At 44.0% G+C, this 24,818-nt stretch overlaps 2 protein-coding genes across 7 annotated transcripts; one reads left to right on the plus strand and one right to left on the minus strand.

Moving 5' to 3' along the window:
- Positions 1–696: 696 nt before the first annotated feature.
- Positions 697–3,815, minus strand: armc6 (armadillo repeat containing 6). The gene is made up of 8 exons (XM_084008777.1): positions 3,689–3,815; positions 3,326–3,466; positions 2,711–2,796; positions 2,056–2,626; positions 1,778–1,923; positions 1,560–1,691; positions 1,302–1,439; positions 697–1,220 (listed from the first exon to the last, which is right to left on the minus strand). Exons 2-8 carry the CDS (start codon positions 3,444–3,446, stop codon positions 1,008–1,010), a joined length of 1,407 nt encoding a protein of 468 aa, XP_083864903.1. The 5' UTR covers positions 3,447–3,466; positions 3,689–3,815; the 3' UTR covers positions 697–1,007.
- A 5,920-nt stretch (positions 3,816–9,735) lies between these two features.
- On the plus strand, positions 9,736–24,340 carry LOC311012741 (transcriptional repressor p66-alpha). 6 transcript variants are annotated; one of them, XM_084008366.1, is made up of 11 exons: positions 9,736–9,908; positions 16,586–17,109; positions 19,020–19,158; positions 19,334–19,462; positions 19,581–19,649; positions 20,173–20,292; positions 20,630–20,824; positions 21,417–21,672; positions 21,944–22,356; positions 22,439–22,562; positions 23,145–24,340. In XM_084008366.1, exons 2-11 carry the CDS (start codon positions 16,589–16,591, stop codon positions 23,282–23,284), a joined length of 2,106 nt encoding a protein of 701 aa, XP_083864492.1. In that variant the 5' UTR covers positions 9,736–9,908; positions 16,586–16,588; the 3' UTR covers positions 23,285–24,340. The 6 variants fall into 6 exon arrangements, with proteins under 6 accessions (XP_083864492.1, XP_083864487.1, XP_083864490.1 ...); XM_084008361.1 differs by having other exon boundaries at positions 9,737–9,908; positions 22,439–22,697; positions 23,145–24,339; XM_084008364.1 differs by having other exon boundaries at positions 9,737–9,908; positions 20,651–20,824; positions 22,439–22,697; positions 23,145–24,339.
- Positions 24,341–24,818: the final 478 nt, after the last annotated feature.

Raw genomic sequence — 24,818 nt, forward strand, 5'->3', positions numbered from 1 at the left:
TCCGAACGAGGAGGGGCATGTTTGGATAGGTCGATAAGAGGGGCGTGAACTGGAGACACACTTGGCAGCGAGCCTGCTCACTATTGTTTCCCCTAGAGGTGAATCTTTACCATGCTACATGCATTCAGTGTTCTTATTTTAATTTATACATGCAGTGTTGTTGCACTTTATATTTATATAGATATTGATTTCTGTACTACTGACAGGCATCTTTCTATTGTTGACTTGTGGTTGTGCATTGCGGATCACCATCCCTGTGTTGATGGAACTGTGGTTTGTGTAATTGGATGTGTATGTGTTTGTCTCAGGGGTTGTTATCCCTCTTTTTTTATACAGTCTATGTGTTATCCCTCTTTTTTTATAGTCTGTGTTATCACTCTTTTTTTATACAGTCTATGTGTTATCCCCATGTCCCTTGCTTGTCTACTGCAAAACCAATTGACCCCCCCCCCCCCCCCCCCCCCGGGGGGACAAAACGAATAAAAGTTGAAGTTGAAGTTGATCATGCAAAATATAACCGTGGTGTTGTCGGTGTCCAGTTTTACACTGTAATCCTGCATGTTCAAACTACCAACAAGGACATGTTGCTATCCAGTAAAAGTATATAAAGTATAAGTATAATGTAAAGATGTGCCTCTGCCATCATGGCAAAGGAATCTGCAGTGCGTCTAAACAAATGGCATAACAGTACATACTTTAATTTATATTTTCCCATGGCATAAAACACACACATTTAATAGCTGACATATTATAAACATAACTGTAATACAGATTTAAAATTGGGCCTTGGGACACTTAAAAAAATGTGTACAACCGGACCTAGAAAACATATTCAGTGGGACATTAGCCTTTTCTACATCAACTACTTTTAACAAATATGTTTAGGCAGGTAGATGCATCTGCTGAAATACTTGGGTATGCATATCATCATTACATTTTATATAGCCTAAAATTGCATTGCAGGTGGACTCATGATAAGGCTGTACAGTGATTGCGCTCCTCTAATTTCAGTGGGTGAGGCTGCCATGTTTGCCGGTCCACTGCTCTCGGAGCTCCACCTTACATCCCAGATCTCTGAGGGCTGCTTTACCCACGTCACCGCATTCTTGATGAGTCTGTAGCGCCTGGGTTATCAGGGCCTCCGCTCCCATCTCCAGGATTGGGTGTCTTAAGTTACTCATTCGTCCAACCATGTTTCTCATCAGCATACACGCCTGTTTCTGTTGGGAAAGAAAGCAAACAGGGACATGGAGAGTTGGCAGTTGTAAGCACATGAGTAATTATTAATGACCAAGTCGTACCTGAACATTGAGTGCATTGCTATGCGTCTTCATAGCCTGCACAGCGGCCAAGGCACCTCCGTTATCCATGATGACTTGACAGTTGCTGGGTTTACGCAGAGCGAGGACAGAGAGGCATGCACAGCCCTGCTCACACACCTACAGCAGACAATGGACATCATCTTTTTAACATTTGTAGCATTTATTTATGACTCAAATACAATTTTCAATCAAACCTATTAACAGTCAATTAGCTTGTAGTTATAACATGTGACTCACAGCAGAGTTGCTCACGTGTCGGTTCATGGCAATGACAATGAGCTGAACTCCACCAGCGTGAACAATGGCATCTTTCACATCATCGTTTCCTGCTATGGCTCGCATTGCACTGAGAACCTGCCGAACCAACTCCTGCAAGGAGAAAAATCATTTCAGCAAACATGGATGTTGCATCTTAAATGATTCTGTATCACAATCCCTTGTATTTAGTTGGCTACCGGAATCTCGTAGCTGTCCGCAAGCAGCGTCACGAAGAGTTTCAATCCTCCCAGATCACAGATGTCTTGGCAGTACTCGTTCCTTACAGCCAGACTGGACAGCGTTGCACACAGCTCACTCAGAACCGAAGTATCATCAAAGTGAGCTGTGAGGGAGGAACACAAGAAAAAATGTTGAAACATTAATGAAATCGGAATCTGATTTAGAAAGACAAAAACAAAAGTAGTTTAGGCTATTATGATAAACACCCACATAACTAGCAATCGGCTGGCTTTACCTTTTGCTGCCTCAATTAGAACCTTAAGTCCATTGTGCTCGAGAACAATAATCTTGGCGTGGTCATGAGCAAGCCCAAACGCAACTCGGACATCATCATCAAAGGTCATGACCCTGAGAGCTGCAGAGGCCTCCTTGACCAGCTCAGCAGATCCGCCGTGTTGTGTAATGGCTCCGGTTAGAAGAGGCAGGACGCCACCTTTGACCAAATCCTGCCTGTTCTGTTCGTGTTTCAAACAGCAATGATGCACAGCACAGACGGCTACGCGCGTCACAGAGCAATCGGCCTTATACTTCTTCAGGACATTCACAAGGAACTGCTGGCCCTCTGCATCCAACAAGTCTGGCTGTCCGTCGATCAGTGCAGCCAGGGCAGACAGTGCAGTCAACACAGCTTCCTGGTCCTCCACACTCCTTTTGCAGTAGGAGAGGATGACGGGGTAGGCGTCTTTTTGGGCAGCCAAGTACCTCTGGGCAAATCCAAGTGAGCAATGTTCAGTGAAGCGCTTCATGTCTGCCATCACTTCCTTCACACCGGCAGAATCTTTTCCGATGCGGAAGGACTCCAAAGACTGCAAGTTGAAAATAGGCGTGAGTGGGTTATTTTTTTCTCACTTTTGCGGTAAAGCAATCTCTTTTCACAAAATAGCACTAACCTGTAAGACCTCATGTGTTTGCTCTCCTTGCTTGGCATCAGATGATAAAGCTGGTATAGCTTTAACTATAAAACTGAGGTTCACACCTGCATCGACACATAAGATCGGGGTTAACGCTTTGACACGATGACAAAATATCAAGTAGAAAACAGAAAAGAATGCGCATAATTCAGTTAAAAACTAAGTTCGGAGGCAGCCAGGCGGGTGTGTCTGAGATATCTTCTTGAAAACTGAGCACTTTGAGGGGGGAAATCACAAAAATGGGAATGTAAAAATATCAGAGCAGGAATTTCATCCTCATCTTAAACTACCAAAACAGATTGTTCCAGCCACATATTTCTTGAGCATTAATCTCGAGGCCTCGTGGCACCAGCGAGACGCGTCAGGAGATAATTATTATATGATTATAAAAACTGCATCTGCACTTTTCAGTGATTTCAAGAGCAAAGCACAGGTAGACACACCGATATTTTCCATTTTCATTATGATTCTGAGGTATATATAGATAGATCATAGCAGGCTTGGAGTCATACAAAGCTCACCCTCAACAGTCAACAACAAACCTATACATTTAATCAAGTCCATCGATCTTGGTTGGTCTTCTAGCTGCGTTACCTTGAGACTCGAACTGCTCCACAGCCTCCTTTAAAGCCTCCTCAGCATCCATGTCAAACTCCTCCATGTTTTCCCTGACAACCGCATCAAAGGTTTCCTGTGTGATCCTCCGCTGCGCCATGTTGTCGGTTAATCTCCACCCTGCAAGTATCGATGTGATAACGATGACGTCAGAAGATGAGAAACATAAAGTGATCGAAGATAGCTAGCGTTAGCTTTTGCTATCTAGCATTAGCTTTTGCTATCTTATAATGGTTGTTCACTTTTCAATTCACAAAGCTATTCGCTGTAACGACCGCGATGTAATGTTTCTCCCACTTAAGAAGAATATGGTCATAAAAGACGTAAGTGAAATCCCTTAACTGTAGCAGAGCACAACGCCAGACAACCTGCTCCTACTGTTGTGAACGAGCCGGCCGCCGTTTCCGATTTACGCACTTTACGTTGTCGCTGCGCGCTCGACTCGCAGCTCAGCTCCGCGCGCAGGGCGTGAATCGGGCGCAACGACGTAAGTGAATAGTAAGTTCCGCAAAAGGTCCCACTCATACACACTCCCGGTTGGAAACATAGATTGTATTAGTTCCGCTAATGATAAATAATGAGTAACATTCAACACGACACATCTAGCGGATCTATCTTAAATATGATGATGTCACTACAATAACTCTAATTAATACGTGCCTGTCTTACTGTTACTCGTGCGGTTTTATTCTGCTCTTGCTAGCTCGCACGCTAGAACTCAATTTTCTGCAAAATGATTGTGGTAGAAAGAGAAAATATGAGAGGCCAGTGTTGGTACAATTGTCTTCGGACGACTCAAGATGGCAGCAAGCACAGAGAGAGAGAGTATATTAGAGAGAGAGAGAGAGAGAGAGAGAGAGAGAGAGAGAGAGAGAGAGAGAGATGCACCAGCAGCTCCTGCAGGACCACATCGCAGCCTGCAGCCTCCCTGAACACAATCTCATCAGTGTAAGCACAACATCAAGCAGTCCACCGATAAACCATGAGTCAAGCCTCCCCGCCTGGATTATGAAAGAGACTGTGTTGCTGAATGAATGTTGTGTTCCAGTGGACAGACGGCCGGATTTTAAGAAATGCAAGTTGTATAGAAAACAGATAGTGTGTAATGATGTTTGTAGGGGGATTTGGTTTCTTTTGGAAAGAGTCGTGATAGCGACTTCCCCCCATTTCCAGACCTTTTAATCCAACTGACCTGTCCCTCTCATGTGTTTGGGAGGCGGTTATAAAGTATAAATGTTCAGAGAACATTAAATAAGCTTAAGTTAGTGTTGAATTGAAACAATCTATTGGTCTAACAGTGACTTTTAGATCTTTATGCTTTCATGCTCACCGTGGTTTATACGCTGCACATTGTGTGAAGTCAAGAAACCAGCATTAATAAGATAATAATAAGATTGACTGTTACCTGTTTGTATATATGTTGTTTCATGATTAAACTCACATCTTTTCTTTGTGCATTTTGGAACATTTTCAATTTTTCTGTTCTACTCACATCTTCCAGATGGTGGCAGTATACATCTGTATTTAGATACCACATTTATGTGATGTTGCTCTTCAATACACCAAATTAGGTTGTTGTTTGCTGACTGCCATTTGATATATTATCCATATATATATATATATATATATATATATATATGAAGTTTCAAAATAAACTAGAGTTTGGTCATTTGCAAAATAACTACAACAATAAAATGATTGTAGTGACAGTTTATAGTAGGTTAACTGTGAACACTTTAACTGCTCAGCTTCAACACACCTATGACTTTAGACATAATAAAACCATACCAGGTTATAGCCCATTTAGTACAAAACACACACACAACACTTGTTTATTTATGCACATTATGAAAACCTGCTATCAGACTTTTGCTTAAGTTGCTGCTGTGAAGTCTGCATTAATATATTTTGCAAGTTATATTGTCTAAGGATGATGCAGCGCAGACTTTGCAGATCCATCTGTACTTAGAGGAAGCTTTACACACAGCGATGGATTGCACAACTCATGTGTTTAAATATATATTTTGATGGCAAATAGAAATAAATTGGATGTTTGGAACACCAACAGCTTGGTGTGGTTTTGCTATAGGAGAGATGAGAGTAATTAAGTATTTTCATTTGCAATGTGTGTTTGAATATACAACAAATATGAAAATAAAAAAAGGGTCACAGTAAATGCGTGTGGACTGAAGTGGACATTGTTCACCCTGGAGGAGCAACTGAGTAAACTGTGAAGGACATGACCTTTGTGTTGAAAGCAAAGGCCATCAAGACCACGAGGGAGACCAGGATCAGGTCAGGTTTAGAAAAAGGTCATCAAAAGGCCCAATGTTGCCCATAATAACCACTGGCCTCTGACTGTAAAGGTTTTACAAGCTTTACAAAATATAGGATTTAAAATGACTGCATTGAGTGAAAGAGAAACACGTTATCATCCATGGAAAACAAGAGTTTAGCAGTTTGTACACAAGATGACCCATCAGGCCAAAACACAATGTTAGAGATTATTCAGGGTGATATCATTGATCCATAACATATACATTTAAAATCTAAAATTGTCTGCAGCCGACACATAACAAAGCAGTCGTAATTGTATACTGGAGCGATATGGATTTAAAGATGTATTAAAATGCATGTGCATTTGCTGAATTGTTATCACAGGTATTATTGTGTCCTAAGGATTAAGTCACGTGTTCCACCTCAACTGAAAATATCCACCGCATGACCCGATTATAACAATACAATGGCTTTTATATGAATGTAACTCATGACGGAATATTAACCTTAAGGTGTTGGTTTTCTTGATTCATATCCTCAAACTCTTATTGTGAAATTCATGACGGACTAGTCGTTTATTTGTTCAATTTAATCATGAGGTTCTGCAGTCCATCGGTATTCAATGGGTGTCTTCAACGAGAGAGCATGTATTTCCCCCCCACAAATAAATATTAATATAAATTAATATAAATATAACACAACGCCATCAAGCTATGATATTCTTCTCGCCTCGTGTGCTTCCTTCCGCGTGTCCGCTGTGAGGAAACCCTCCTTCACCAGGGGAAGAGGTCGGGGAGACGTGAAAAGTTTTTGGACGCTCTAGGTGTCTCGGACGCAGCTGAAAGGAGCCATTTCCTGCCAAATAGTGATCCCGTCTAATCGTGACTGCAGCAGCCACTTCCTGCATTGTTACAGTACTTAATGAGGATTAAGTTGAAGCTGTCATGCTGAAACGGGCGGCCATTAGGCCTCCTCCACATGGGGAGACGACGAGGCTGGAGGACCTGCTTTCTGATCTGATCCCTTCACCTGCTGAGGACCTGCTGTCTGACTCTGGCCTTTACAGGCTACACATTATATATATATATATATATATATATATATAAAGTAAAACCTATGAATTCCATTCTGACAAAATGTAATTTGATAAATAATAACAGCAATTTAAAAAAACCTCACATCATCAAATTATCAGTTACAAGTTATGTAATTGTTATGTAATGCCGGGTTATAGACCATGACTAAATACAAATATTGACACTTGATGAGGTGGACAAAATTGCAGAACCACCTGCCAATAGTATACGTTTACTTTAAGGTTGTAATTATTGTAGGGATGTTCCATTGTATTATATTTCCAGGTGTTTCTGTATTTTTTCCTTCTCTACATTTATGAAAAAAAGACAGAATAACCTTTCCCTCATTAATGTAGGCGGCCGTAGCCAGGATTTTAGAAATACTGGTGTTATGAGACCAACTGACACCAAAGGGACGCTCTCTGGTCATGGGTTTGAGTCTTTACCTACACTTAACTGTTTGAGTGTTATTACTTGCCAAAGTTAAGTTTTAACCTCTGGTCAAGAGCCTTCTCTATGAAGCCAGGAATCCTGTTATCATGGGGAAATACAGATTGGACTTTTTTAAGCTAGACATTCGTCGTCTCCAGAGGATGGATCGTAATGACTTTGCCCTCTTCGGCCTGCATGAAATTAACATTTTTGTTTTTGCGTGAAATATCTTGACAACCACTGGATCGATACTTTCTTTTTACATTTTTACAGACATTCCCCACTCCCACATATGCTCCCCAAACTGCTGAAAACAACCAGAATCCCAGAGAATATAGTGAAGACATGATGTTAGTGAGTCTGATTGTGTCTTGCTCTTGTTGCTTTTGGCTCAGCATCTATGGGTCCACCACAGGAACAGTGCCAACATTTACAGAACAGTTCATCACTACCTATAAACTCCAGAGTGTTGTTTAATCTTTGCTTTGGGGCAGGTTGATTATGAGTAGATGGCCCCTTGGTGCAGATCTGATTGCTATTATATGAGACCATCTGTAGCCTCGGGAGATGGAGTGGTAGGACGAGAGGAAACAATCAGACCTGATGACACAGCAGCATCTAGAGAGAGCTTTTTTTTGTCATTTAAAGAACAGCAACAAAGAATGCTAACAAAGCACCCAACCCCCCACCTGTTACAGAATGGTATCCCCCTCCCAACTTCACTCTACTTCTATGACTTAGATCGCAGTATTTCAAACTCACGTGTGTGTGTGTGTGTGTGTGTGTGTGTGTGTGTGTGTGTGTGTGTGTGTGTGTGTGTGTGTGTGTGTGTGTGTGTGTGTGTGTGCATTTCTTTGAGTGTTTGTGGATGAAAGAGGATTAGTTCAGTTCACAGTGATGCATGAAGGGATGCCATGAAAGAGGCATCCAGCTGGACCCTTTAAGGAGGCGCCATGTGTGCTCTGGACCTGCATGTATGGATCCGACTACAAGCCTGATATACTGGCTATTAATGTAACCCTCCTTTTACCTGCGGTGACAGCAGTGAAATCTGAATAGAACTACTGCGTTTGAGGTGGATGGTTTAGATTTTTGTGCGGTGTCAGGGAGTCATATGTGATGCTAGCAGGTCCTTAAGAGTCATAGGTAATTATGGGATGCTGATTTTGGAATAAGGATCAGATTGTGATGCCGATGCAGGTCTCTGTTGAGAGCCCTGAGGTTGCTGGTGTAAGACCAAAGTTGACGTTTGGGGGATGATATGATGCTGAAGTATTCAGGCTTTGTTAAATATGTACTACACTGCATATTTATATAGGACTGTAGCCGTGTGAATGCATGTTGTGCAGATACTAGACTTCCTTGCCTGATTAATGTATGAGAGCGCTGCGGGACAAAGATGTATTAACTCCCTACCTCCCATTCTCTGTGTATGCACTGTCGCCATCATGCAGTGCAAAGAAATATGATTAAACACCACTTTATTCAGAAACATATGCTATTTAAACACAATAGGCTTTTAAGTCAAACGATACGATCAGAAAGTTACCATGAGGAACATTCAGTTTTATGTTGGTTTTGGCTGTCCTTGTGGACAAAAGCAGAAGTGTTTTTTCACTCTAATTTTTCTGCAACAGGGTCTGACAGTCTGCCCCGTGCAGCCGTGGTTCTGGTTCTGCCAGGCCCAGCAATGCGGCCTGGGCCTCCAGTGGCTTACTGTTGGTGGTGGCGAGGTGAAGAGAAGCTGGATCTGGGTCTGTCCACTGTGAGTTGGTTGCTGCTGGAGTCTGAGATGAAAGAGGTTCTAGTGAACCTGCATGCTGTAAATAGTGTGATTTCGTGGGGACCGATGACAGGGACTCTCCTGGATGGTCTCTTTAGGTCATATAGAGGTATATTCATTTGAGACCAGTAAAACTTTAAAGCTAGATTGGAACTCAAGGCCCTGTTCAGGATTATAGAGCATCCAGTTCTTGTTGTGCTTCGGTGGTGCAAGTTCCCCAACACATTTGCAGTTAATCAGATACCAAAAAAACACTTAACACAGTATAGCTGGGACTTTTGGGGCCATCCTGGAGGTGTAGGGCCCTGGTACAACAGGATCTCCACCTACGCCCCAGTTGGAAAACCAGTTTTGGTTCCTGGCTAACGTGCATGATGTAGCAGCCATGCACTGTTAGTCCTGCTTGCTCCCCACTGTTTGCCCATTATGCAAATGTGTTATACTCTATGTTGCATGTTTTTTCAACGCAGAGGTGCTGTATTAATATCGGGGGAATTTGAGTCCCGACTTGAGGATGTTGCAGGTTTTGGTCTTTGTTGCACGTTGGAAGTCACTTGTCATGCCGTTGAGTGTTTTGGGGAAAACCTGTGATGTTGTCCCATTGTTACATAGTGTGTGCGCGCGCGTGTGCGTGCGTGTGAATGTGTGTGTGTGTGTGTGTGTTGGAAGGGATCTCTGTAGGCTACATGCCGGCACAGTCATGGGTCAGCCCGGGCCCCTGACACGGTCGTCCTGCGTTGGCCCTTGGTGGTCAGTGACTTACATGATGTGATCCGGTCGCCCTGGTATGCCGAGGTGCGCATGCCCACTAAGAGGACGCAGCGGCTCCATGTGTGTTGAGGCGCATTATTTGGCAACAGACGCGGCAGCGGGGAGGGCCGAAAAAAAGAGGATATCCCCTGGATTTAAAAAAAGCAACGATTTATCGAGGTTAACTGCAGATTAAACATTTCTTAGTCGACCATCGGCGAAGAGCGGGCGACAACGCGACCGAGTAAGTTGACCGAGGCGAAGCCGAAGTTTGTGAGTAAGTGGATCTTTTATTCGGAGTCGTCGAGAGGAGCCAGGTTTTCCTCCACCTATCTGTGACGATAAAGAAGCTGATGGGCTGTTGAAAAGTAACACTTCTCCGCAGAGCCAAAGGTTGAGCACCGGGAGGAGAGGAGGAGGAGGAGGGGGAGGTGGGGACGGGGGGCTCGCTCCACCAAAGATTAGGTTATTTTACGTTCATTGCGCGTGCCAGCGCGGAACTATGATCCCCGGACTTGATTTGGTGCGATAGAAGTCGCTGAATGAGGTAAGGATTACGGCGCTGCATCGCCAGTGGCTCTCCGCGGCTGCGCTCCGTCCTCCGGGCCGGTCGATGGAAATGAGTTCCGACCCGGGTTTTGTCCGGGAGGGGACACCCAGGTAAACAGTCCCGGGGAGCCGCACACAGCCTCCACTTTTAGGGCGACGCGGGGTAAAAAAGAAGAAAAGTTTGCGCCCGCTTTGTGAGCCGACTGTCGTCCCGCATCGGGGTGCAGCCAGGTCGGCGATATCTGGGCTCGGTTCCGGTCGTGGTGCGGGTCACGTTGATGAGGAGTTTTTTTTTTTTTACTACTTTTGACTTGGCAGTCTCTTTAACGGCCGCTGGTGTTCCGACGTTAGCGGTAACGGAGCTAAAGTGGATTTTTCTTTCTTTATTTTGTTTGTGTCGATGTTAGCTAATGTTAGCTCGCTAACTAATCACCTCCTCCGAGGCGGTGTCAATAATACATTATAAAAATAATAACAATGAGGACATAGAGAAGCCGGCTGGCTGCACATGTGGTGGGCTGGGTTCCGTGTTTAAAGGGCTGCGTGTGGTTTGGACGGTGGTCTTGGTGCTGGTGGTTAATGGTGGACGCTGCTGCGCTGCTTTAAGCCCCCTGGCACCAGCGTTGGTTCTGCTATCTGGTAGCTAATCTTCCTACTTCGCTCTGTGACAACCGTAGTCTTCCTCCTCTTAAAGCTGAACACACACACACACACACACGCACGCACACACACACACGTGCGCGCGCACACACGTTCCCAGTCACCACCACAGTCGTGCCAGTTTGCGAAGCTTCAGGGACAAAAGCGAACCAGTTTACAGTAATTTGCTTATTATGTGTTTATAATCTGCATTTAAGAGCGTTTTAATATTTAAGGATTGGATACTACGGAAGCCGGTGTGTTGACAAAACCACACGCGTTTCTACGTGCTGTGCACCGGATGTTGCTGTTAACTTTATTTTTCGCTGTAGTTTTAGATTGAGATTTACTGAGGTGTTATTACATACCTAATGTACTGTTATTATCAACGTTCTGACATCTAATAATAATAATAATATCCTATACAACTAGTATGTAAGTATGATCATAATCAGACTACTGAAAAGGTTTAAATCAGGTATAAATTAATTACTTTTTTTTACATTAATTGCTTATTTTTCTCGATTAATCACTTGGGTTATAAAATAAAATTCATTTTGTTTACTATCACTTTACCAACGTCCAACGTCTTCAGATTTCGTGTTTTGACCGACCAAAATTGTCCAGTATTAAAAATATAACTTCTCTTCCGTAGAAGAGTAGACGTTACAAAACATTACATAGTATTTGATTGATTATGAAAGTTGTTGCAGATTAATTTTCTGTCAATAAGCTCTACTTTTTGTCATATGTGTAATCATTATTAGTAATCATTGATCATTGGTTGTAGGCTGAAGATTGTAGTAAGGTGATCTGCTGTTAGGAGACTTTATTGCCTCTTTGCGGAGATCTGGGACAAACATCCAGATGTTCATGAGTGCACATATAAAGTGTTATATGCATGTAAAGAAAATAAATAAGTCAGTTGCATGTTTGCATTGTTTATGAACTGTGAACAAAAGACACGTTAACTTGAGAGAAAGGTTTGACTCCCACTGGCCAGAGGACAGTACTCTGCTTTCACACTGGCATTCTACCTGTTATGACCGATTGTGTGACTGATTGTGGCATTAACATGAATACGGCCGAGTGAGTCAGAAACCGTTTCCGAAGTTTCAGCTCTGTTGTTTTTCCAGAGACCACTGTTACAGCGATCACACACACACACACACACACACACACACACACACACACACACACACACACACACACACACACACACACACACACACACACACACACACACACAAGACTGGTCCAGAGCAGTTGTGTAATCAGCCACTGTTCTGGAATGGGTCGTCTGCTGGCCACGTTTTAAGCTGCTGCACATGACTGCAGGGGTCACAGGGCAGCTGTTTAGTCAAGCCTCCATGACTTTATCAAATATATAGGCAACACTAATTGCCGTTTTCTGCCTATCTTGTATATAAAGTGGTGATAGGATGCTGAACACGTTCTGTACGAGCAGCCAGACGCCGATGGAGGGGGAGAGTGAGTGCCAGCCTGAATGAAGGGGGATTGAGTGACTGATGATGGACATGATCCACGATCCGAGAGAAATAACCACCTCAGGGTAGGAAGAAAAGACAGAAAACAGGACAGGTAGATAAACTGTGGATTCGGGTGAGCGGCGCCCTGATAGCGGTAGAAACCTGATACCAGATTAAAATATTCTGCCTCGACGAAAACCACATTCGCCAGGAGTCAAGTACCTGCACAGTGCAATATGGTAATATGGCAGTGATCCCTGTGATGTAATTACACAGTAAATGTTAATGGGAGGATTGAGTCTGATTAGATTACCCCCCTACACACACACACACACACACACACACACACACACACACACACATGCACACACACAGAGCGGTAGCAATATAAGGAGCCATATTAACTCATCGTCTCGACTTGTCTTAGAAAAAGTATTTCTTACATTGTTGTGTTGCATTTAAAGTTGATATCATGGCACTCATCTCCACTGGTGCAGCATTTTTAACCGTTTTACAGAAATGTAGCACGACTACAATAGAAGAACGCACAATGTCTTCACTGTGTCGTTAAACACTGTTCAATGATTTCCATCTTATTTGAATGTTTATCAGGATAATATGTCGGCACGTGTTGACTGATTACAAATAGTATAATGTTGAAGTGGACATAGAATGATTTTAGTGTGTGTGTGTGTGTGTGTGTGTGTGTGTGTGTGTGTGTGTGTGCGTGCGTGTGTGTGGGCTTGATGGACATGTCTGTAAACTGCCATGGAGATGAAATGTGAAACCTGTCAGCCATTCAGATCCCCTGTTACAAAGACAGGGTCAGTGTCTGGTGAGGTGGGGGGGGGGGGGGGGGGGGGTAACTTCTTCCTTCGCATCATTTCACAGCTGTGTGTATCAGAGTTAATAATGCCATCACAACTCTCCTCAGCACACACACACACACACACACACACACACACACACACACACACACACACACACACACATACACTGTGTAATGGCGTCTGCTCCAGCACATGAAGGGTTAAAACCAGCTTCAGCTTCTCTCTCAGTCTCACACACACACACACACACACACACACACACACACACACACACACACACACACACACACACACACACACACACACACACACACACACCAGCCAACCGGTTTGAACTGGTTCTCAGGAAAAGTGCTTTGTGTCCCACTGAATCCTGGGAAGGGTCATGTCATGTGTATCTCGGTGATGTCAGAGTATTTAAAAAAAAACAACTTGGTCAGCTCTCTGTTATCAGATGATTGCTGTGCATGCTGCGTGTGTTGTGTGTGTAGGTACATCATGGATACTCTGAGTGTGCTTTATGCTCGACGCCATAACAATTCTGAGAACAGGAAGGGGAGGGGGGTCGAAGTGTGTGTACAGTGTGTATCTGTGAAGTCGTAGGATGTAAAGGTTAATTCTAGTCCCTTTTCCACCTAAAAAACCCAAACAATAAAGCTTCCAGTCGTACGTCGCTGGCTGATGGCCTCAGCAGAGGCCAGGGTTCGATTCCATGAGACTTTCGGAGCCCTTTTTCTGTTTGGGATTCTGAAATTCAGGTCGTCTCCTGTTTATATGCATGGTAGTAAGTCAATTTGATCCTGGTTTTGATCTAGTTCTGGATATGAGGAAAACCATACACACGTTTACATGTTCATAACCGTCTTTAGGTTTCTGGCATGACCCTTCAACACGCGAACCACTTTGTCATTTCCATACTGACGATATCCACTGAGGATAAACGCAGTCATACTTCCCCTCATTCATCGCATAATTTACCACCATGTTTTTAGTTTTGTTTTGCCAACTAACCACAAGATAACTGGAAACCTGGATCTAGCCACAGGGGCAGCTAGCAACAGGAGTTTATCCACATTGTGCAACACATGACGAGGGTAATCCCTCGGGGAGAACTTTCTTCTCTGGACATGTTGAAAAGGCCGGCATGTGGAAACACTTCATTTGATCACGTCAGAAAGCAGAAGTGTTTCTACCTGATCCACATTCAAGAGCCAGGGATGTGATGAGCGTTTGAAGACGGGCGTCACGGCGTGAACCTTTAGAGCGGTCTCTCATCGAAGGTGTTCACTCGGCTGCACACAAGAAAAGTGACAGAAGTAGTTGTGTGTGTGGAATGAAGAAAAGTTCAAACTCGTCCTTACTTTCTCACCCAGCACACGTTTCCAAACGCTGGTAGATGTAGACGCTTATCAGATTGACGGATTTCTCGGGGTGTATAAATATATGATGCTGTATAACAAGAGTCTGGTTTTGTAGTTCTGAGCAATTCATTGCCAGAAGCGTTCTTCACATCAGTCTGTATTTATGTGTTTATACCGTCATTTCATAATGCAAGCCTAATCAATAGTAAGATTGACTCTCTTTAAGAGATGGTGGTGTAGTGGGTAACACTGTCGCCTCACAGTGAGAGGGTCATGGGTTCATTGATGACTCCAAATGTCCCGTAGGTGTGAATGCTTGTCTGTCTCTACATGTCGGCCCTGCGATGGACTGGCGACCTGTCCAGGGTGAACCCTGCCTTCGCCCAATCACAGCCCTCCCACGACCCTGAATACAGGACAAGCAGTAGACGATGGATGGACTTTCTTTAAGACATATTTCTTCTGTTATTGTACAGATACATGGACTGTGTCTATTATAAATAACAGGTTATTAATACACACATTAATGTGATAGGCTGTTGTAAAACCATGAAGGGAAACGTGTCGTCTACCGTCTCGCTGCGTGTCCTCTCTGGTTTTTGACTTGACACGGAGGGATTCACAGCCACCGTTGAGTATCTGCATGCACACTTACTGGTGCTCAACTGTCAGACAGAACGAGCTGCTGCCGTCTCACTCTGCTGGGATTGAATTTGTTGTACAGCGAGATATTAGACAGAAATGGATCAGGTGTTCAGGAAAGAGACGTTATACACGAAATGAATAAAAAAAAAGAATTCGCATACACACATAAATTACTAAAATACTTGCTTTCATCGGTTGTTATGAATATTTTAACACAATTCATGCTCCAGTTAATTTTAGAATATTCCCCAAGTCCCTTTAAACTCTGATTTGATTACGATGTTGTCATGTTCTCCAGCTGTTTGACGTCTCGCTGCAGCAACGTTTTAGTTCCTCCTTTTCGACCGTCAAGCTGATGTTTTGGTTTTGTTTTGAAGTGAACATTGAGTGTTTATCTCTTTATCTCTTTTGTTCAGTGTTCCCTTCTTTTGGGTTTTTAGTTACACTGACATTTGGATAATTGGATGTTTTGGAATTATGCTTGAGTTCACATCTTGGACATGTGACCTTCTGAATTCCACGTTTTGTCTGGGGGCCATTTTAGTCTGCCTGTGTCCCCTATAGCTGACTCAAGGTCAGTTTGGTCTGCTCACATTCTGAATGATCATAACCATGCTTTCAGTAAAAGAGATAACTTTGTTTATTTTTAACAACAATAAACGCAAATTCAATCCCATTTACAGTAAATCTCACAAAACGTTTGTTTTCTGTTTAGAAAGTCCAAATGTTCGGGAGCTAGCAAGTACAACTCACACATGTTCAGTGGTTCCATCTCCAGTCTGATCTGAGCACAGCTGATGGGTATCTGAGTATATCTTTCAAATTAAAATGTCAAGCCCTGTGTGTTAAGGAATAAAGAGTCTCCAAAACATTTTATAAAAAACATTGGATGTGTAATGATGGAGAGCGTGTGTGTGTGTGTGTGTGTGTGTGTGTGTGTGTGTGTGTGTGTGTGTGTGTGTGTGTGTGTGTGTGTGTGTGTGTGTGTGTGTGTGTGTGTGTGTGTGTGTGTGTGTGCGAGAGACGTCACATGAGAATTTCATTGCAAAACAACGCCTAAAACATTGCAAGGTGCATCGTCACTAAAGAAAAGCTGCTGGAAGTCAGACATGTTTCATCCCGGAGGGACTGAGAACCGCTCTGTACTACATGTCCGATAATGACAGGAATAAAATGTGACATCCAATCAGAGCTTAAACTGGTCTTTTCCAACACTGCAGTGCAGCTGTTGGTTCAAACCACTTTTGAACTTAAACCACATTTATTCACTGACATTCATTAATTATCTCCACATTGCTGGAGGTTCCTCAGTGACAGATAAATGAATAGAACTCTGGTGAGGCGTTGAGACATTTTTGAATGTGTGATAATAAATATAATGCAGTTATTTCCACCTTTTATCTGCAGGGGATGTCTGAGGAGGCTGTCCGCCAGACGCGCAGCCAGAAGAGGGCACTGGAAAAGGATTCTGGTCCCCCGTCTGTAGAAACCTCTGATGCTGACAATGAAAGCAAAAGGCCTAAATTGGACGCTTCTGAACCCACAACACAGGAACAAACTAAATCTGAACCTGAATCTGTACTGGCAGAAGATCAGAGCCGGACTATAGTCGTATCGGAGCATGAAAAGGAGCAGGAGCAACAACGGAGCCCGTCTCCGTTGTCTTTAGCGTTACCTTTGGCCTCCCAGCCGGAGAAGGATGATCAGAAGCTGACGGAGAGACAACAGACACCGCTTGAAACCAGCTCAGACAATTGGACTGACTGCAATGACAAGGTCAAGACGGAGCCAGCTGTGGATGGAAGGGCCGAGGTCCCACCGGCAGAGCCAAAGGTGTCCAGCGGCATGCAAGCTGCAGGAGAGGTGAAGGCCACCATTAAAGTGGAAGTTCAGACGGGGGAGCAGCCTGTGGACATGAGCACCTCCAAAGGGTGAGAACCAGTTTACAGTAAATGTAGACCGCACGCTTCTTGTTCAGACCTCTTGTTGGTTTTTGAGGACAAAGCTGTAAAATCAGAAGAACACAACGTTATTTTCTGATTGTTTCCAGGTGGTTATGCTCTTAAGCACAAATCACAAACCTGCACGCTTCATCCTGCAGGATGACCCCTAACCCCGAACCCTGAGGCCAAAATCTGCATTTGTGCTCTATCTGTGTCTGAGTCAGGCCTGCCTGGTCTGTGGGCCTCGGTAGGCCAATGTGCAGTGTTTTACCTGGCAATGATAACCGGCTGCTTATTGGCCGGGTGTTACACCCCGCTTGGGGTCCAAATGCTCTTTGCTGACACCCAGAAGAGTCCCGAACCCAGAGAAATAAGAAGGAAAGACAGAATACGGGCAGTACAGACGCAGCACACTTCTAGTGGGTCATAAGTGATGATTGAGAGGGATTTTTATCTATCAGTCTATACATTCTGTTTTAGGGAATCGTTAACTATTTCACCGTTTAAAGTTACTTTTATGATCCTTAATTACCATGAAGGGGATGGGGGGGGGGGGCGTGTCCTCAGAGTTGATGTTTAACTTTATCTTCTAGTCCACCTCCATTTTCCCCCGACTCAGCACCTGAACCCTAAAAACTCCCCTCACACAAAATGAAGCCGTGTGTCATAAACCGGTTCCAGCCGGTTTGTTGCCATGGTTTCCACAGTGGAAGGAGGGGGGGGAGGAGGAAAAGTGAGCGTGTCACGTGATGATGACTTTGAGGTCATGTGACTTCTTTGGAAGAGTAGTGATTAATCCACAGGAAGTGATGATGGCGCTAAGCCCCGAGGACAGACTCACACACACACACACACACACACACACACACACACACACACGTAAGGAGGACGGTGAGGGGAGACAGGCCTCATGTATAGACATGTATAGACTCTAATGATTCAATAGAAATGCATCATCTTTGTAATCACAACCCTCGTATTTCAGAGGAACGTTGCTGTTGTTTGGTTTCTGAGTGTTAAACAACTTAGTCATCCTCTCTCACACACGACCCGCAGCTCAACTCGCCGTTTTCCATCGGAGACACCTTATATGTCGTGAGGGAGTATGTGCGTATATTTGTTGATCCAAACCGCCACATTCCCACATGCTGTAATTCCCTTTGATGCTATGAATGATGTATGAAGCCCCAAATGACTCAGACGCCTGTAGTGACGCTGCCACAATATCCTGTTTCAACAGGAAATAGGTGCTCTCAAACAGCCGTCGCATGGTGAAAGACCTTTTCATGGAGCTTTCCGGTTTGCTCCTCCTTGTCATTTAGGATGATTCTGTTGTTGGAGTATTATCAGCATGAAGACGAGCTGCGTGGAGCAGATCTCCACGATTACAGACATTACTAATGGATGCTAATATTTGAGTCAGTTAAGGTCTATTTCTTCATCTTGCCTCAACTTGCCAAAAACGTCTACTTCTTACCCTCAACCCCACTGGATCCATCAGTTCACACGTATTATGTGCACCTACATATTGTGCAACCCAAATAATAATATTCTAATGGAGATCCCAACGTCTTCAAAATATCAATTATGTCTAAATGTGTTGAAAATGATGCACAAGGCATTTAGATAAGGCTGGTGCAACCACACACAAAAACATGAATCAGAATATTTGTGATACTGTTAGGAATAAGTTTACCTAAGGGGAAATAAAGAAGGGGAAATGGGATGTTAAGATGTTAAAAGAGATTAAAAACATTTCCCCCCATAATCAGAAAATGTCATATTATTTTCCATCCTAACGTTTCACTTGAAAAATAACTGAATAACTACTGTGTTTTGTGTTCACTGTCCATAGTATTAGTGTTTGATCTAAATGTGAACGTCATCGTCCTACTTAGGTCCAGCAGCGTAAAAAGGGAGAAGCGTCCTCCGTCCCCTGAAGACGATGATGTCATCATCCTGTCAGATAATGACTCTCCCGGTCCGGCAGTGAATGGCTTGAGCCACTTCAAGGAGCTGGACACAGACCTGCTCATGGTGAGACACGCATGCACAAAGCTGGACACGTTTAATGCATTCACTCTAGGCACAGGCAGAACTGAAAACCAGGTAACAGCTCAATATCCCACAGGATGCATGCCTGTTAATGCAGGGTTTAGGCCCCGACATATTGGGAAGTATTCTCATCAGTGATGTGATCTGTTGAGTGTAGAAGAGCAGCCCAGCAGAGAGGGAGTGCATCATTAAGCAGCTGAAGGAGGAGCTGAGACTGGAGGAGGCCAAGCTGGTGCTGCTGAAGAAGCTTCGACAGAGTCAGATCCAGAAGGACACTCTCCAGAAGGTAAGCTGTTACTTTCCACATCGACACAGAGTCGCACAAAGAGCCACACATCCCCACAACGCAGGCCTCCACTTCAAGCATCCTGTTTATCGCCATCAATATCTCTCTTCCTTTTCAGAACTCCGGCTCCTCTGCTCCTCCTCCTCTCATACGAGGAACAATTACAAGCAATAAAGGCTCTCAGCAGGTCAGTGCTGTACTATGGCAGATAGGCTAATGTGTTTTCCTCACCACTTCTCCCAGACAAAACATCATGAGGTCAAGGAAAGATGAAGGAGAATTCTTAAGAAGTTAATCCATTTGCACTTACACTATTCAGCGGCAGATTTGTATTTATTTGATGCATAGAAGTCCAGAGACAAACGTGATGATGAACCTTTCAATTAAGGGTTCCAGTCCAACAAGGAATTGCAGCTCCTAAGATGGATTTTTTCAATTTATGTATAATGTACAATTAAACAGCGATGCTTTACATGTTGCTGCCGCAAGGAACTGTGGGACGGCATCACCTCCTGTCCTTCTATGCTGAAGGAGATAAGAAAGGCAGCTTCCCTTTGTGTTTAGAGAATTCCACCAGCTCTTACCACGACTTAAAAACTTCAAGGTCATTTCAGTCAGCTACAGAAAACAAGACTATCCGTCCACCGCCACACATCTCTGTGACAGGCCTGGACTTGCTACTGTTTCTGATGGTGTTTTCCTCTGACCAGATCTTGACAGGCAGGAGTTCAGGCACAGTCATCCCTCCGCCGCTGGTGAGAGGAGGGCAGCTGGTGTCGACCAAACACGGCTCCCAGATCATAATGCCCCCTCTGGTCCGAGGGGCACAGGTAAGGAAATGTGAACAATAATATTACCGCTGTAAGATATCAATCATTTTTATATTTCAAATGTTGTCTTTGTCACGGCAGCGTTAGTCTGAGTTTCACCATCTTACTGTGGCTACAATCATTGAGGGCTTTTAGCAGATGCTTTTATCCAAAGCCACCTAGTGAAGTACAATTAGCAGGGAAGTGATGACACTTAAACTCAGGACTTATGATCTCTCTTTGCGCCTCTCTCTCTGTGTGTGCCCTTTGCCTCGGTGCTTTTGATGCCCCTCCCTTGCCCTCCACTACCTCCGTCTGTGATGCCCCTCCGTGTCATCCCTGTCATCGTCCTGGTTAGCCCATTTCTGTATCTCCACAGCAGATCCAGGCTCTCCGCCAGCAGCAGCAGCAGCAGCAGCAGTTGGCTGCCTCTGGAGGCTCAGGGCCCCCTCCCCTGCTATTGGGCCACAGGATCTCAGCCCCTGCAGCCCAGAGCCAGAGAGCTGTGGTCAACTCAGGCCTGATTAGAATTGGCAGTGGTGCTAACACACTGGTTAGTATTTAATATAAACATGTCTGTTTTACATCCAGGGTGGAGGACTAAAACCTCAAGTAGAGACATTTCTAATTTCCCTCAATGATATTTGTGTTATGACATAAAGCGAGACACACATCAAATCAACTGTAACAATAATATGTAACGAGTGTGCAGGGTAGTGAGGCAGCTTTTAAAGACTCAATCAGGCAGTCAGGGAGCTGCACCGACAACCGGCGCTACAGCAAAGACACGTACACAAACAAAACGGGACGAAATGCACATAACTGTAACCTTAGATGTTCAAGTAACCCCATTTCAGTCAAGAAAGCACCATCACAGAAACATATACTGTTATATTAACAAGTACTCCAACCTTTGATCACTATTTTGCAATTAAATGTTCCATTTATTGCCCTCACGCTAAGACTTTTTAAAAATAAGTAATCTGTGTGCTGCAGTGGCAGGCGTGTTACCTCATTTATGAAACCGTGCGTAGCATCACACCTCACAGCTACAGCTGACTAGACGTCAGCCTAAATATACCCTGATCCTGACTTGATGTTTACACCTGTATTGTTTCTTTTCTGTCTTTCCTTTTTTACCCAAGGCCTCGATATCCAGTTTCAAGAGCTCTTCTTCAGGAAGCGTGTCAGTGGTTAGCGTGAATGACTCTCCAGCCAGCCGCCAAGCTGCAGCTAAACTCGCCCTGCGGAAACAACTGGAGAAGACCCTGCAGGACATCCCCCCACCCAAGCCCCCTGCCCAAGAGTTTAACTTCCTCCCCTCTGCTGCCAATAACGAGTTCATCTACCTGGTGGGACTGGAAGAAGTGGTCCAGAATCTGCTGGACAGCATCCACAGAGGTGTGTCCCTTTTCTTTTTCGATGCCTTTTATGATGCAGAGATAAAACGATTAGCAAATGAATCAATTAGTCGATCAACAGGAAAATTATTTACATGAATCTTTGGCAAATCAAAGTAGGGTTAGGGTTATCCTTCATAGGGATACTTTCTACTTTGATTACATGTTCTACTTTGAGTAAAGAAGTTGAATCAGTACTTCTACTTTCACCAAGTATCTGTACATCACCTCAGGTTTTCAATCAGTGCCTATCCCCATCTCTGTCCATCCAGGAAAAACCGGCGCAGCACTGTCCAAGACCATTCCCAGAGACCCCTTCACCTGCACCCAGTGCAAAACCGACTTCTCCTGCCGCTGGAGGCAGGACAAGACAAAAGGCGGTGCAGTCGTCTGTGAACACTGCATGTCCTCCAGTCAGAAAAAGGTTTTGAAAGCCGAGCATACCAATAGGCTGAAAGCTGCGCTTGTCAAGGCACTGCAACAAGAGCAGGAAATAGAAAAGCATATTTTTCAGCACACGTCCTCACCGGTCTCCCACAGTAGCTCCTCCTCCTCGCTGTCGATGAAAACGGAGAAGGGGATGTCTCAGCACCTGAAGCAGGCTCACGCCAGAGCATCCTCTCTTCAGCACCTCCACCAGGCCAGTCGAGGAGCCAACATGATGCACCATCACTCCATCAAGCAGGTCGGAATCCGTTTTCCTTTCAAGGAGAAGCTGTTCTTGCTGTTGATGCAGCTGTGACTCTGTGTTTGTTAACTCCCCTCAGAGCTCCCAGGGCCAGCAGTCCCATGGTGTCTCATCGTTGGGGGTGAGGGGCGTCCCCCACTCCTTCTCCTCCTCCTCCCAGCTGCAGAGTGCAGTGGCGGCTGCAGCTTTGGTCAGCCGGCCAGGTAAGCATGCCCATGTTACCCACCGCTCTGTCCAGAGTTCAAAGGTGAGCAGCAGCGGAATCGCCGGCGGCAGGATTATCAGCGGAGGTAGTGCCTCATCCACTGCATGGAAGAAGCAGAGCAACAGCAACACAGGTAGACTCACATTAATACCAACCTGCCCGCTGACATCGGCTCTCTTTCCAATTCCTGTCTGGTCCAAAAGCAGTCCTTGAACATCCTACGTCCAAATTTCTCTCGTGTTCTAGTATAATCTCATACAGTAGATGAAAAAAATAAATTACCGTTAAGGAGGAAATGTTTTCGGACAAGGCAATCCCACTCTCCAGTTCTCCCCCTGCCAGTGATCTGTCTGCTTTAGTCCCTCCGTTTGGTGGTGTGTTATTTCCCCCTGGGTGTCACTATTCAACCTTAGAGTAGAAGTTTTCATCATCTGTCATTTTCCTTTGTGTCTGTCTGTGTGTTGTGGGGACATGGGCGGCTATACATTCAAAATCGTTCTTATTCAACTCAAAAGGCATTAAACTACCAGCATGCATCTTGCTCCGCACCTTGACCTGCTGTTCTGTTGCATGTTCCCAGGGGTCACCATGGCTTACGTGAACCCCAGCCTGACGGGTCACAAGACGTCGGCCACGGTGGACGCTCGCCAGAGGGAGTACCTGCTGGACATGATCCCCTCTCGCTCATCGCTCTCGCAGACTGCAAACACATGGAAATAATTCAAACAGTACTCTAGTACTAGTACTAGTACTAGTACACGTTTTGTCCAAGTCCCTCAGTTCCAATAAGATGGTCAACAGCAACCCCCGGAGGAGTGTTAAGCAAATACAATCTCTCAAAGTGAAGAAACCTTCCTTCCTTACCTTTGTATGATTGTTGTTTTAGTTTTCTTATTTTCTGTTGTTTATTTTGAGATTTGCTGTTATTTGGAAAATTCTGCAGAAACTATATTGATTTGTTGATTGATTTGATTGGGACAAAGGAAAAACGACTAGTTGAAGGGCTTCCCCCTGGGTACTTCTGTCCTCCAGACTGGGTGGTGGAATGATTGTGTGATAAGAGGTTATGTGTGCATTGAGTACATTGGTTTTTTAAAAGTACTCTTTCTACCATGATGTGGGTTTAACTGACCCAACCTTTTGACACTTGAATGGTTATAGTCATACCCAAGAGTTCACATTCAACAAAATACACATTTATGTTCAGCAAAAACAAAATGACGGAGCTGTAAAGGTTTCAATGCATCACCCATGTAGTTAAAGTTTGGATTTATTTTGTATTTACTGTAAGTTATTTTGTTTTATTTCAGTATATGGTGGTTTCCACAGACGAAGAGTTTATTCTAGCCTTCCCCGTTAAACAGCATGCCTTCCCTTAAGCCCTCTGTTTATTTTGCACCTCAGCTGAAGAAGCAGGGTGTCATTGATTAATTCATCTGTAATTATTACCATCTGTAATTTGCTTGTTTTATATTCATGTCAACATTGTAAGATTATTTTGAGTGTGTTTGTCATTGCTGAGAAAATGCAAACTCTGAAGGAGCTGAAGAACCAGAGACGTTGCCTCAGATTAATTCAACTACGATGCATCCAACGCTTTTAAAGGGACTTTCTCTACCAAGAGTCTGGACTACACAAGATATCTTTATCTTGTACCCCCACCATATTGCATAATTTATCCCCTTCCCAATGTTAACTGCATTGTACAAACATATGTTGAAATGTTTTTGGTTTACTTTTTTTCCTAGCTCCTAAAGAAATAAAAAAAATATACATTTTAAACACTTGTTTTAATCTATTATGTGTGGATGATTTAACTCTAGCTCGGCCTCTCACCTGCAAATAAAGCCTTATGGGATGCCATTGTAAGTGCTCTTTCTCACATGATCATGGCATGGGTTGTTGGAACTATTTCCTGGCATTCACTCTTTTATCTTTACTCATTTTAACTCGGGAAGTGACATGCAGAAAAGTTATCGGATTGGTGTCCATCCAAAGCAAGTGAAACGAGCAGTCCAAAGTTCAAAGAGGAACTAAAACAGGAAAATGGAAAGTTCAGTGAGTGAAAGTATATCATGAAGGCGGATCATAAAAGGGAGTGAGGTGAAAACAGGAAAGACAGGTTGGTGAGCATACAGACCATTAGAAAAGGAATGCTGAGGTTAACATACATGTTACTGCCAGAAGGCAAACTGCCATCTTAGGCAACTGTGTTGACTGAGAAACATTTCAGAGGAAAATATGATTATGTTTA

This window comes from Eutrigla gurnardus, assembly GCF_963514095.1.
Source record: "Eutrigla gurnardus genome assembly, chromosome: 4".
Lineage (NCBI taxonomy): Eukaryota > Metazoa > Chordata > Actinopteri > Perciformes > Triglidae > Eutrigla > Eutrigla gurnardus.

Coding starts and splice junctions, on each gene's coding strand:
- armc6 (XM_084008777.1), bottom strand. CDS start 3,446: ATGGCGCAGCGGAGGATCACACAGGAAACCTTTGATGCGGTTGTCAGG. Junction 2,627..2,710: donor AAACACATGAGGTCTTACAG/GTTAGTGCTATT, acceptor TTCAACTTGCAG/TCTTTGGAGTCCTTCCGCAT. Junction 1,221..1,301: donor GCAATGCACTCAATGTTCAG/GTACGACTTGGT, acceptor CTTTCCCAACAG/AAACAGGCGTGTATGCTGAT.
- LOC311012741 (XM_084008361.1), top strand. CDS start 16,589: ATGTCTGAGGAGGCTGTCCGCCAGACGCGCAGCCAGAAGAGGGCACTG. Junction 19,650..20,172: donor GCAATAAAGGCTCTCAGCAG/GTCAGTGCTGTA, acceptor TCCTCTGACCAG/ATCTTGACAGGCAGGAGTTC. Junction 22,698..23,144: donor GCAGAGCAACAGCAACACAG/GTAGACTCACAT, acceptor GCATGTTCCCAG/GGGTCACCATGGCTTACGTG.